The 13810-nt window shown below is 38.0% G+C and overlaps 1 protein-coding gene across 1 annotated transcript; it reads right to left on the reverse strand.

Moving 5' to 3' along the window:
- Positions 1-10200: 10200 nt before the first annotated feature.
- Positions 10201-13802, reverse strand: LOC122658751 (elongation factor-like GTPase 1). Its single transcript, XM_043853849.1, has one exon. It carries the CDS (start codon positions 13523-13525, stop codon positions 10430-10432), a length of 3096 nt encoding a protein of 1031 aa, XP_043709784.1. The 5' UTR covers positions 13526-13802; the 3' UTR covers positions 10201-10429.
- Positions 13803-13810: the final 8 nt, after the last annotated feature.

Raw genomic sequence — 13810 nt, forward strand, 5'->3', positions numbered from 1 at the left:
GTATTACATTCATCCCCAATTCTTCTACACACCATATGCTCCAGAACAGAAATCGTATGTGCAACGAAATTTCGTCCGAATCCACGGCCCACTTCCTTTTTTTGGCCTTCAAATTTCTACCCCCTTCTTTTTATAAATTTCAACTGAAAGATCGTGTAGTAAATTTGCCTATTCAAACTAGTAGTTGATATTCATACCATTGGTAATTTTAGTAATGCATGGGTAATGATTATTTTCTTCCTCTAGCCACACCCAATTATACAAATTTTTTTTTTTGGTAAAAAAACAAAATAATAATAAGTCTCATTAAACCCTAACCTTAATTTTTACTCACTTCAGTATTGTCAAGTGAGAGTACATGGGTTAGTTCTTGTAAGTGAGGACCAGTTAACCATTTCATTACTACCATTCTAGCTTAAAATGAGTATAAGAAGCAAAGCTTAAATGCAAAAATCGGGATCCAAATTGATCCCGACTGATTCTGACATAAATTGGATCCAAATCGATCTCAATAAACCATAATGCTAGTTTACGTACAAAAGTTAATTGATCAATCATAAAGATTGGCCAAAATTGGGATCAATCTTGGCCAATTCTGATATAATCTTGATTTTTAAAACACTAATGAGAAGCATCTTAAATCATAAAGATGTTGTTTTATATTTTCACATTTCCATCTGATGATACTTTCATAATTGGGGAAAAATACAACCATCTATGGCCGTCAATATCTGTCCCATATTTACAAATGATTGCTAATACCCTTACTATTCCCCTATACCTTATGGATATCCCCATATAATTTGTTCGACATTATCAAGCTATTGAAGGTGGAAGAATTGGTAGTGACGAGGCACGCATGTTGCAAGCTAGCTTCGATGTTCAATACTTCATAGTGAATTAGGCTATGTTTGGTTGTGAAGAAGAAATAAAAAAAAAACATGACGACACTCTGACTGATCTATGTTTCTCTCTCTCTCTCTCTCTCTTCAAATTTTAAAAAAAAAATAATAATTTTTTTTTCTTTTCTTAGCAACCAAACATAGCCTTATAGAATTAGAGATGAGAGAGTAGCTGGCCCAACCACCTTTCGTAGGCTATAGGATTAAGATTCTCAAATCTAGTGGTGACTTGTCTTGTACTAATGTGATCAGTGTAAGGAAAAGAAAGGTGTGCTTTGGTCATGTATCGCGTGATGCTAGATATATTCTTGGCTTATTATTGGTGATTGATTGATTTGTTAGGTATCAATTCCCTAATTATTAACAACAGTTGATTTGGAATCCAGGTTATAAAATACCGTATCAATCATGTATCATATCGGTCACTACCGATACCCATATACCAATACTGGTATGAATTGGCTGAATAATACTGTATCGAACCCATTGGAGTTCAAAATGTCACTTTTCGATCAAAATATCTAATACAATTGAGGTATTGAGACAGATTCTGACATTATCGATATTAGACCAAAACAATACGTTACCAACACCTAAAACCCTGTTTGGTTGATGTAAAACTGTAGTTTTGGGACAGAACTGTATCGTGTATAGTTGACTATTTTTGTTCTTTGGTGCCTATGACTGTACTTGCATTTCGGTTAGGAGTTTGGACCAGAATTTTAGTTGTGGCTTTCTGGTAGCTCCGATCTAGCTACCAGTGGTGATAGTAGCAATCACAAATGAAAAAAGAAAAAATTTTAAATCTTATTTATTTTGTTTTAAAAGAAAAAAAATTACTTAAATAATAATAATAATTATGACAAAAACGACTACGAAAGCTTGACGTCAACATCGTTATAGGATCTTCTTCATGCTAATGACTGGTTAAAGATCAATCATTCAATTTTTCAGCAGTCGAAGTATCAAAAAAACCAAAGGAAAAGTTTTAACTGTTACTTAAATTGAGCTTTCTGATGCGCTAATGTGGGAACTAAAATAATCTGAGTTCCATTTGCTTGGTAAAAAGTCTTTCTTCTTGGCTTCAAGATTATTTCCAGTGAAAAATTATTTTGCAACTAAATTTTGAAAAAAAAAATTTATCTTTTGGTTTTTTTATTTTTTTATTTTTTATTATTTATTTATTTATTCAAGTAAAAGTGTAAAACATGAAATAGGAAAATTTCGATCAAATAAAAAAAAAGGGAAAATTTGTAACTAGAATCACAGCAAATGTTTTAGATTTTACTGAAACTTTTCTCATTTTAAATGGTTTTTACTTGAAATCCAATGAAGTTTTTGGAAGAAAAAAATTCAATATTTGTTTGTAGGATGTAAAATAAGTTGAGAAATGCTGTATAAAATTTTACCATGTCTAATGGTCTTACACAGGCATCTTGATAAGAGTCTTCGAGGATAAATTTTCATTGGGCAACAGATCGTTGCCTAATTGCATAGCTCCTGAATCAACGTAGGGGCCAATGACAGCACGCGAAAGGGCATAAGGAATATACATGGGATTTTTAATCATAGGGAACAGAATGGTAATTTTGCTAGCTCATGTGTCAAGGCATAGGGGTTACACGACTTTTTTCCTTTTTCATTTGAAAGACTTTATGCTTAGTTCAAACCAACCCACCCACCCAAACAAACAAAGAAAGTTTCAACCTAAAATCTAGAAAACAAATGCGTAACCTTTTTTCTCCACTCATGGTGAAGAGAGAATCTCTTTTGCCACCCGTTTGACCCTCTGATTGGATTAGAAAAGGGAATTTAGGACCATAAACAATAACGGGCTGGAGTTAATAATAACCCGAGACTCCAATCATAGCATCACATCACCATTATTGAAGAGATTCTGTCTTTACCCTAGATGAAAGTAAACATAATTATTCTTATAAAGCTTGGGGAGAAACAAGCAATGAAAAACCAGATCTTACAGTGGTAAGTGGTTATTGATTCCAAGGCCCTTGCTCCTAGTCTTTGGCTATAACTTAGGTTGGCAATTAAATGGGTTTGGGTCAGTTGAGTGAGCTCATGGGCCCAAACCTGTCCATATTAAATTATAACTAGAAAACTATTAGCCACCTTGTATCAAGAATCCCCAATTCCACCCCCCCCCCCCCAAAAAAAAAAAAAAAAACCAAACAGCTTGGTTATTCAATGTTTCATATTACATTGTGGATTTTAATAGGAATAGGATTTGATGGGTTTTTAGGTTTCAAATGTCATTATTGTTAATTTGTTTTAAGTTTCAATTCCCTCTTTTCACTAGATAAACACTTACTCTTGGACCAACCTTTTCTCCCATCTTCTCAATAGTTGAATTCCAAACACCTAGTGGATTCAGTTTCACACCAATAGGAACCCCACCTTACATAATTACATTAAATGAATTTCTCCCATTTTACAGCTCAAAAGACTTGCTTCTATTTCAACAAACACCCACCCAATATATATAATCCCAGTCAACATGCTTCTTTTTTTTTTTTCCTAAATTAACCCACAGCTTTGTAATAGCTTCAAACCTTCTCTGCACGACTCCAAGGTGCAGCTTCATGTCTAGCCCACAAAAGCATAAGAGAACAGCATGCATACTGAGATGTGATAGGAGGAACTACATTCATTCAAAATCCTTGAATTCTCCCAATGCATTTACCCATGATCACAAGGCTCTCCCATAAAAAAAAGAAATGGGGAAAGCAGATCCCACTATCAAATTCCTCTAGATGCATCAATCTCTTTATGTAGAGAGCCATTAATGATGATAGAGATGAATCCTAAACCATTCTCCCCACTTCAACCCAGACCCCTGACTTCCATAATCCGATCAGAGAAGCGCCATTCAACTTGATCATAAGCATTTTACAAATCAATATTAGCAATCAATAGCAACACCACATCTAATCAAAAAAGGCTATTTGCAAAATTTCATATTAGCAAGTCTGAAGAAACTCACATAAGGTTTTGTGCAAAATGCAGAAATGTGTACCCATCAGATTACATAGCAAAGTCCATACTTGCAGCGAACTATTACGGAAACAAGTTTCAAGGCCTTCAGTCCATTTCTTATGCCTCTTTTGTATGGAGAAACCTGCACATCTAACAAACTTTTATCAGTCACCTCTGGACTTTAGCGTCATTCCTTGAAGTTTTAGACCACAAACCATACTGCCATGAAAAAACATGAACAGAAAGAAATTAGGCCTTCTAGACTAATGCAGAAACCATATGATAGAATAACATCAAAGTGGTCTGACATGAGATAATTCCTTTGGTCAAAAATATAAAAAAAGGATTGGGAAGAAAAACTCAAAACTGGTGATTTTGCTCTGAATCCATCAGGTTGTTTGGGGGGGGTGTTTCAAAATGCTTATAGTCCTACTAGAATGTCAACTATTTAATAATCTCGAATTATCCTTTAGAATCAGCTTTAAGCCCTTATTTGTTCGCACTTATCATGGATGACTCAACCAGAGACATTGAAGATGAGTTTGCTTGGTGTATGCTTTTTGCTGATGATATTATTTTCGTGGATGAGACAAAAGCAGGGATCAACACCAAGTTGGAGTTATGGAGATCAACCTTGGAATCAAAAGGTTTTAAGATAAGTAGAACGAAGACAGAATATATGGTGTAACTTTGGTTACACTAGGACAGACAATGAGGTGGTTAAAATTGATGAGAGGGAGATTCTGCAAAGTGATTGTTTTAGGTATTTAGGCTCAATCATAAACAAAGAAGGAGATATAGAGGATGATGTTTCACAAAGAATTAAAATAGGTTGAATGAAGTAGAGAGGTGCATCCAGAGTGTTGTGTGATCGGCGTATTCCTTTAAAACATAAAAAATGAAAATTTTATAGGACAGTTATATGACTGGCTATGATGTATGGTGCGGAATGTTGGGCAGTTAAGAAGCATCATATACATAATCTCAGTGTAGCCAAGATGAGCATGTCGAGATAGATGAGTGGCAAAACTAATAAGGATAAAGTAAGGAATGATCATATTAGAGCTGGTTTGGGTGTAGCTCGGATACATGATAAGCTACGAGAAAGTCGTTTGAGGTGGCATGGCCATGTTCAACGGAGACCTTTGGATGCTCCAGTACAGAGGAGTGATTTGATTCAGATTGAAGGAACTAAAAGAGCCAAAGGCAAACATAACTTAGCTTAGGCCTTGTATCAAGTATGACCTCGAATAGAGCTAATCGGATGGCAAGGATCCATGTAGCCAACCCCATTTAGTCGGGATAAGGCTGAGTTGTTGTTGAATTATCCTTTAGAACCCTGTGGGTTGACTTGGTGGAAATCATTGCCAAACATGAAGACAGCCTCCTCTGTAATGAGCCAATAAAAGGTAATTTTGGAGTGAAAAATGAAAGATGCTAAAGTCAGAAAAACCTCATGCCCAACAAAACCATATAAAACCCAATTATCTGAATGAACACAGCCATACAATCCAAAACCTTGTACCCAACAAAATGCAGAAGCCAATAGCACTAGAAATCACAGAAACTTCTAAATGATGAACTACTGTAGTATATCAAACGCAAAAATATGAAACCTCATATAACATCACATTATCACAAAAATAACACAACAGCTAAGTAATCGAAACTGATAATCTAAACCAGAACATAAAGGAGTCTACCTATAAATCCAATCTTAATGATTAGCACAAAATCATCCAAGAAGCAATATCTGATGTAAAAGGCTAAATCATACTTTTCTGTTCTGTCTAACTAAATATTCATGCATTATCTTTCTCCTGGGGGTGCTGAATCTCTATGATGTTGATAAAGCTCAACAAATACTCTCAAATATTCATTTCAAAAGAAGAAGAAAAATTGCCGAAGAGATGACCTTCTTCTTTGGGACCACCATGAGCTCCATGTAGCCACCACTAGAGAAACTGGGAACTTTGATTTCAGTGTTTGCTTCCAACTCTCAATCAAATTCACGAAGAATGGACAGTCTTCCAATATTATTGTCGATCGCCCTCTCCAAGGGCAAAGGTAAAGAAAGCAACATGGCTACATCTTCTAGAAAATAGTCTATAAACCAAATTCTTCAGTTCAGTTCTTAGAGCTGCTGTCTTCAACAAAATTGTTGCAACACAAGTACAGCTCTAGCACCTCCTAACTTCTGCACTCACTAGTATAATTCACACACATGTACGAGGGTGCAAAATCCAGAGGAGCACAATTTGCACTTACAAACAACTGAACACAAGTAATTCACCCAAAAATAACACTCTGGCACAGGCAGGTACCCCATTTAATCCACGTGATGAATCAAGATTCAAAATTAAGCAACCCTTTTTCATTTATTACTTCAAAAATTATATTGTAGATTTCTGGATCCTAAGCGATATCGCTTACGGATTATTTCTCAATAACCCTGGTTGGGTATCCTTAGGGAACCTAAGCAACACAAACATGATAAGTTCAGAAGCAGGGCTTGACTGTTAAAGGAATGGAAAGTAAAGACCACACAAACAAAATCTCTGTCAAATAAATCTAAAGCAGCCTTTAAATCACAAAAATCTAGTAATTCATCAAATACACAATGAGAGAAAACAAATCCTGATGCCATTGTACCTAGGTTGACATATTGAGCATTCAAGAATAAGAATCAAACCAGTAAATACTTCAAGTACATACTGATTGCAACAAACTAATAGGATTTCAGAGGGTACTCAAAGACAAAAAAATTCTCAATTAAGTGCTTTAAGACTAATGACAGGACCTAGTTGCATATTCATGTTTATTTACATAGAACAATTCACACCCTAACTCAGCTGATCAAAAGAAATCATTCAGATAAGTTTCCCAAACATGTTCCCAACATTCCTGCTGTTTCCCATAATGGGTGATGGCAGCATATTGGAATGGTGCAAAATGTTTCAATTCTCAGCCCTAGCAAAGCTCAACAGTTTCTGGGTATAGTCAAATAGTTTACATATTGATAGATACGCAAACCTGAAGTATGGAATCCACTTTCCGAATATGTGAGAAGAACTTATTTCCTAATCCCTGAAACAGACGAAGAAAATATTTCAAAGTCAACAAATTGTAACATAAGCTCAAAGAAAGTGAAAATCTTTTAGTATTGAAACCAAAACTGCAAAACCAGAACTTCACCTGACACCATGAAACTCAAAAGCTAATAGTGTACATATCACGAAAGTATCACCTCACCTCCCCTTGAGCAGCTCCTTTTACAAGCCCAACAATATCCACAAATTCAATTTGAAGGAAATTTAACACTTCAACTAAAAATTCAAGCGCTTGAAAATGAAATTTAACACTTCGGAATGCCTGTTCAATCACATTACATGTTAAACAACAAGAACTTGGGATTGGAACAGCCTGGAACCTGGAGAACCACTTGAATGATGGAGATGTTATAAAAAATAAACTTGTTTTAGCCTATTAGCAGATTAGGTAAGAATTTGGGCCCTGAGCTATTATGTTAAACAGTCAAAGAGCAGAAATGAGAACATTATTAAAATTTTCTCAAACCAAATTAACAGATGGGAAGCTGTTGATACAGAAAACCTCCAAAATTTCTGTTATATAAGTTCTGAACTGTAATATTCTAAAAATAGTAATAGAAGCTTAAAAATTATAACTACCCTTGTTAGTTCTTGTGATACTGTTTCAATGTTAAGGAAGACTAAGAATCTAAACAGAAACTGTTCCATACTTCCATTAACAGTAGAAGTTATACATTTTAGTATCATGACTTACAACCTGAAAACAGTGGTATCATGGATATTATATTAAGAAGTTAATGGAGATACCATTACATGTGTTAGAAATTTTACATTTTGTACTTCCAAAACCGAATTTTTTTTAAAAAAAGTTCTACATAATTGTTTACCACCACTAACAGTACGCTTTAGAGGCGGTAACAAATTAACAACACTAAAACTTTCGCAAAAGTGTGGGCGTTGCCCTCTTTTCTTGTAGTGATGACTTGCACCCGAACCATACATCTCCCGTTGGGTGTTGTCATCTCGCCATATTCCGAGCTGTCAGTCAATACCTTAAGATTCTCTAGTGGATTAGACCCCTCCTCTTCAATATTCTCTTATAGGAGACAAGGGGAGGTGAGACTTTGATCTTTACCATTGCAAATCTCTCTTTCAAGTCCTTTATGCAACTCTCAAGATGATCCTCTTCAGCAGTGGCAAGCAGTTGCTCTCCTCAGGCAGAAACACCAACTTCTACAAATGGGTATGCCCGGTTTAGAAGCCTCAAGCCCCTCATAAGTAACCCATATCTGCCGGATCAGATGGTTCAATTGTCATTCTCAGAGTTGGAGAACCATTCTTGTAGGTGACAGAGTCGCACTCTTTTAAGATATGCTGACCAAGGCCTCAAATTGCAACAACATTCCCCCCCCCCTCTCACAGTTGCCACTGGTTTCAATCCTTGTCCCATCATCAGATACAAGGACTGCAACTCACAATCCCATTAACTGATGAGGTATGGTAGGCTGAAACAAGTCAACATTAACAAACCTACAGAAACAGAATCGCAGTAATCCAAAACACAGCAGAAACTTTGATTAAATAGAACTCAAAAACGATGAACCTGATGAAAGTGGAATTAAGATATCCTAGAGAACCTATGAGGGTGCTTAAGTGATAAAAATATCAAAGGAATTTAACGGTTGGATGGGAGAGAAACTAACATGGACAGAAATTAGCAAGTCACAAAAACTACAAAATAGCAAGTTGAGTAAACTATATAACTCACTAGTCACTAACAAGCCATTCAATCAACACAAAATTTATGTCGAATGGAGTAGGTATGGAGGAGATCAATATCAGCCCAAACTGATTGTTAGATTCTTAGACTTTATCAGCTTCTTGTGCCCTTAAATCCACAAGCACCGGCGGAGGACCAAGAAACCATTCGACCTCCTACATCTGTAACAGTCACAATGGTATTGTTGAAACTGAAGTTTAAACTAGGTTACTGACCAACAGAGATACAGGCATTATAACAATACCGGAAAAACAAGCAGAATATGAAGGAAATTATAACACTGTTTGGAAATTAAATAAGAACAAAGAATAGAGTTAGAACTCAACTAGGGATGCCCTCGGTAGGAATTAGATTGCTAGAATGCTTGCTGGACTGATTCACCACAGTGCACACACTCACATAGAGCATAGTTCTCTCAAACCTCAACTCTGTGGGCTAGATAACTCTTCCTCTTTATTTATGATAACCAAAGGCCACAATACAAAATTAGTAACCCTTCTATTGTGTGGGTAGTTACTTGGCTGCCAAGATATTAAGGAACATCTAGAAAGAAGGTCCCTTGCTATTACAAAAATTATAAACTTACTAAAATAAAAAGAGACTCTTAGATGCGACTACTTTTAATGACTAAGAGCCTATTATAAGAATAGAAACTAAAAGTAGCTAGAACATGAAAATAGAAACTAAGTAATTAGTAACTCCTAAAAGATCTTTGCAGCTCTAAATCTCTCCCACCAAGCTGGCTTCATGGGGCCCACACCAAGTCCACATGAACAGTACCACATGAAAAGTCTTCTTCCTTGAGCTGCATCAATAACCTCATGAACAATTCTTCACAACCGATTGTAAGCTTCCATTGGACTCAGTTTAAGTTCTGAGGTCAACCTATCAATCTTGTTAAGGACTAGCAAGGTGTAAGATTTTCTATCCACATCAACCACAAGATGGCACGGGTCTGTATGTGAACCCTTCGACAACATCAACTAAGATCAAGACAACATCACTCAATCAGGCGCAGTCAAGGCCTCGCTGCAGAAATCCATGTGCCCCACGTGAGAAAATAGAGCTTTGAAAAATTCCGGACTATGGAAAAGTGCACAATAGTGGCTCAGAGTAACCGTAAGCATGCATGGAGACACATGGGGACGCATGCCAATATACATACGGGAGGGCATTGATTGAATTAAGCTCTGAAATTCTACATATAGTAAATCCACACTACTCTCTAGATATCCAATGAATAAAATGGCCATATCATTCTTCCACATGACAAAAATGAAACATTCTCTTGAAGATTCATTTAGGTGAGCTGCTTAGGCAAAATTTTTTCTTTACTAAAATGAAATTTTGATAAATAAAAGTAGAAACAATTATTTAGAACTTTTTTTTAAAAATTCGGATTTGGAAGTACAAAATGTAAAATTTCTAACACAAGTAATGCTATCTCCATTAACTTCTTAATATAATATCCATGGTATCTCCTAATAACTATATTTGTTTTCTTCTCAAACAAGCAAAAGAAATACATTCATTCATAATAATCAGAGTACAATCCAAGCACTACCTCACATAAAAGAATCAAGGTAATGTCAATTGGGTTTTAAACTTGAAAGTACACTTGTACTATTTTACCATGACTTGGTGAATTGTGTATCTGTTAAAATCCTCTTAAAAATTCATTGTTGGTACCTATGGGATCAACACCTTCACACTTTACGGGAAAGGGTCCTCTGCTTCGTTGCATGCTGAACAACTTTTTCTTCCACCGGGAGGCCCTTCCTTCGCCTCACGGCATCGATTAGCTTCCTTGCTGTATTATGGAGGACACTAGAACCATCTCCAAACTCTTCGATTTCCTCTTCCGTTTTTGGTACAAAGAAGGGATCCTCAGGAAGCGCTTCCCAGTGACTGAGTACAAGTAGAGCACTTGAAGCACCTGATGTCCATCTCCGGAGCTCGTCTGCAAATCCAAAGCTTTCTGCAACTGGCACGTAAGCATGCACAGTGAACAATGGAGACCCTTCCTGCATCTCTTCCTTCAAAACTCGGGCCCTTCGTCGGGAAAGCACAGCATACATGGGGCCTAAATATTCAGTTGGCGTGTTCAACTCACAGAAATACATAGCTTCCACAACCCGTGGTTTCTTCTGCAGCACAGCTGTCCTACATGCATCCTTGACAGCTGTCATAACCTGTCCCGCAAAGATGCCATATAGATCTTGTTGGTGAGTTGAGGGTTCTGACTCATCAGACTCTGCCCCAGAAGGAATAATGTAGGCTTCGACAAGAAATGCCAAACCCCACATAGGTTCATCACACAATGGTCCAGCTGCCGTGGCTAATTGGAAACCAGATACCACACTGCTAGCAAGACTCTCTGCCTCCATGTACAGTGCATGGCTAGCTTCTAAACCTGCCTCAGCAGCATTATCGTTTTCCATGGTCTTTGCACAGGAAACATCCACAAAGCCCAATCTTTCAGATACAAGAGATGAACCTGGTATAAGAACAGATGAACCAACATCCTCACCTTTTGAGTCAGGAACAAGGAGAATGTTAGGACCAACCTGCCTAGGACCAAGTGCCCAGATCCTTTGAACAATCCGAATCCACAAATTTTTATATTTCTCAACCTTATCACTATCAATTTCTTTACTCCCAGATTTAATATCACTCTCTATAGCATCCACCAAGCGTTTTTTAAGTGCTTCAATTGGATTGTCATCTTCAGTAGCATTCAGTAATTGCAAGCGTTTGCTTCTTTGTTCTGGTTTGTGTTCTATAATACCTCCAAGTAGATCAGAACTTTCATCAAGAACCTTTGTCAGCGCAGGTGGAAGCTTCATGACTTTCACCCGAATAACACATCTCCCGTTGGGTGTTGTCTTCTCAGCATATTCCGAGCTATCAGTCAATACCTTGAAATTCTCTGGTGGATTAGATCCCTCACCTTCAATAGTCTCCTTATAGGAGACAAGGGGAGGTGAGACTTCGATCTTTACTCTAGCAAATCTCTCTTTCAAGTCCTTTATGCACCTCTCGAGATGAACCTCTCCAGCAGCAGCAAGCACTTGCTCTCCTCGGGCAGAAACACCAACTTCTACAAATGGATCTGCCCGGTTTAGAAGCCTCAAACCCCTCATAAGTGCACCCATATCTGCCGGATCAGATGGTTCAATTGCCACTCTCAGAGTTGGAGAGACTTGGAAAACCATACTTGAGAATGGCCAACAGTTTCTTGTGGATGACAGAGTCGCACTCTTTAAGATATGCTGACCAAGGCCTCGAATTGCAACAACATTCCCTGCCTTTGCAGTCGCCACTGGTTTCAATCCTTGTCCCATCATTAGATACAAGGACTGCAACTCTACTTCCTGCACATGTTTTTGAATTCCTTCCCCTCTAAGTGGATCATATAAAGCTGAAAGCACAAAAATTCTCTGCCCCGAAGAAAGAACCCCGCTGAAAATCCTTGCAAATGCTAGGAAGTACTCGTTTAAATCACTAGCCCCCCCTTCTTCCACGAAATTGTTCATAATTTCTCCATGTGGACCCCTTTGTGGAAGCATCTTCAGTGGAACAGCAAACATTTTGGATACAAATGCAACACAAGGAGCTTCTGGACTAGAATCACAGGCCTCGACACACTTCCTCACATGCTCAGCTTCTGCCAGCACATCATGACAAGTTCCATTATCCACAACCTCCCTCTTAGGAAGCAACCGAGCAATTCGAATAGACTGGGCTGCAATGGGATCAGGCATACATCTAACAACCATTGACAAGATCGAATCAGACAAAGGAAGCCACCGGCTCATAACTGCTTGAAGCACCAGTTTCGGATCCTTATTCTGAAATTCACGAGAAGGTACAGACAAGTTAAAGGACTTGATGACTTTCTCGAGCATTGCTTTATCCCCATCAGAGTCAAGAGCTGCCTGATAAACCTGCCAGAGAGGCTCAAGCACAAACTGCACAAACATAGGCCGAGCCTTATTCCCTCCACTGATTCCCTTTTTTCCTACAATCATTTTGGTCTTCGAATTATAATAACGAGGACCCCACAAAGCCTTCTGCAATGCTTTGACACTCGCCCCAAGCTTCGATGCATAGAATTCAGCGAACTCCCCAATACAGAAACCCCACCCATCCAAAGCACAAACAAAAGCCACATTTCCTTTTTGGGGTTGGAAAGTATCTTCTTCATCATCCTCAATGAACTCCTGATTCTCATCACCCATCTCACCAGTAGGAACTGCAAGTATCGAATCTACATCAGAAAGATACTTCTCTGACTTGTAGCCACTCACAATCCCATTAACCTCATGAACAATTCTCTGCAATCGATTGTAAGCTTCCATTGGACTCAGTTTCAGTTCTGAGATCAACCTATCAATCTTGTTGAGGACTAGGCAAGGTGTAAGTTTTTCTATCCAGGCTTGCCGCAAGACGGCATGGGTCTGTATGTGAACCCCTTCAACAGCATCGACTAAGATCAAGGCTCCATCACTCAATCGGGCAGCAGTCGAGACCTCGCTGCAGAAATCCATGTGCCCAGGTGAATCTATGAGATTAATATTGTACTCCTTGTACTTAAGAGCGATCGAAGAGCTCTTCATTGTAATTGCCCGCCTCTGTTCTTCGTCTAGGTAATCCATAAACCTCAGCCGGCCAGCCTGCTTCGGGTGGAGTAACCCACTTCCAGCACCAGCAATTAGATGGTCAGCAAGGGTGGTCTTGCCATGATCGACATGGGCAAGAATGCAAATGTTACGAATTGTATGGCAATCGGAATCCCCCATTTCAATCACGAACCAGAGTAATATACCAACTGCTAAAGAGACTGATTTTATGAGTTAGCAAACCCAGAATACCAAATACCAGATAGCTCAATTCAAAGAAAACCCAATGTAATTTCACCAAATCAACGAATAATTTCTCGATAAATGGAGGAGAAGGCAATGACTCTTGTTGGGCTCCTTTCTGTGGCAGATTGGAGAAACCCTAGCGATGAAATTTCTCTCTACACCCTTGTTCCTGAATATTCTAATAATCATGTCGATGGATAGGCAAAGTGAGAAAACGAG

This window comes from Telopea speciosissima, chromosome 4 (genome assembly GCF_018873765.1).
Source record: "Telopea speciosissima isolate NSW1024214 ecotype Mountain lineage chromosome 4, Tspe_v1, whole genome shotgun sequence".
Lineage (NCBI taxonomy): Eukaryota > Viridiplantae > Streptophyta > Magnoliopsida > Proteales > Proteaceae > Telopea > Telopea speciosissima.

Coding starts and splice junctions, on each gene's coding strand:
- LOC122658751 (XM_043853849.1), bottom strand. CDS start 13,525: ATGGGGGATTCCGATTGCCATACAATTCGTAACATTTGCATTCTTGCC.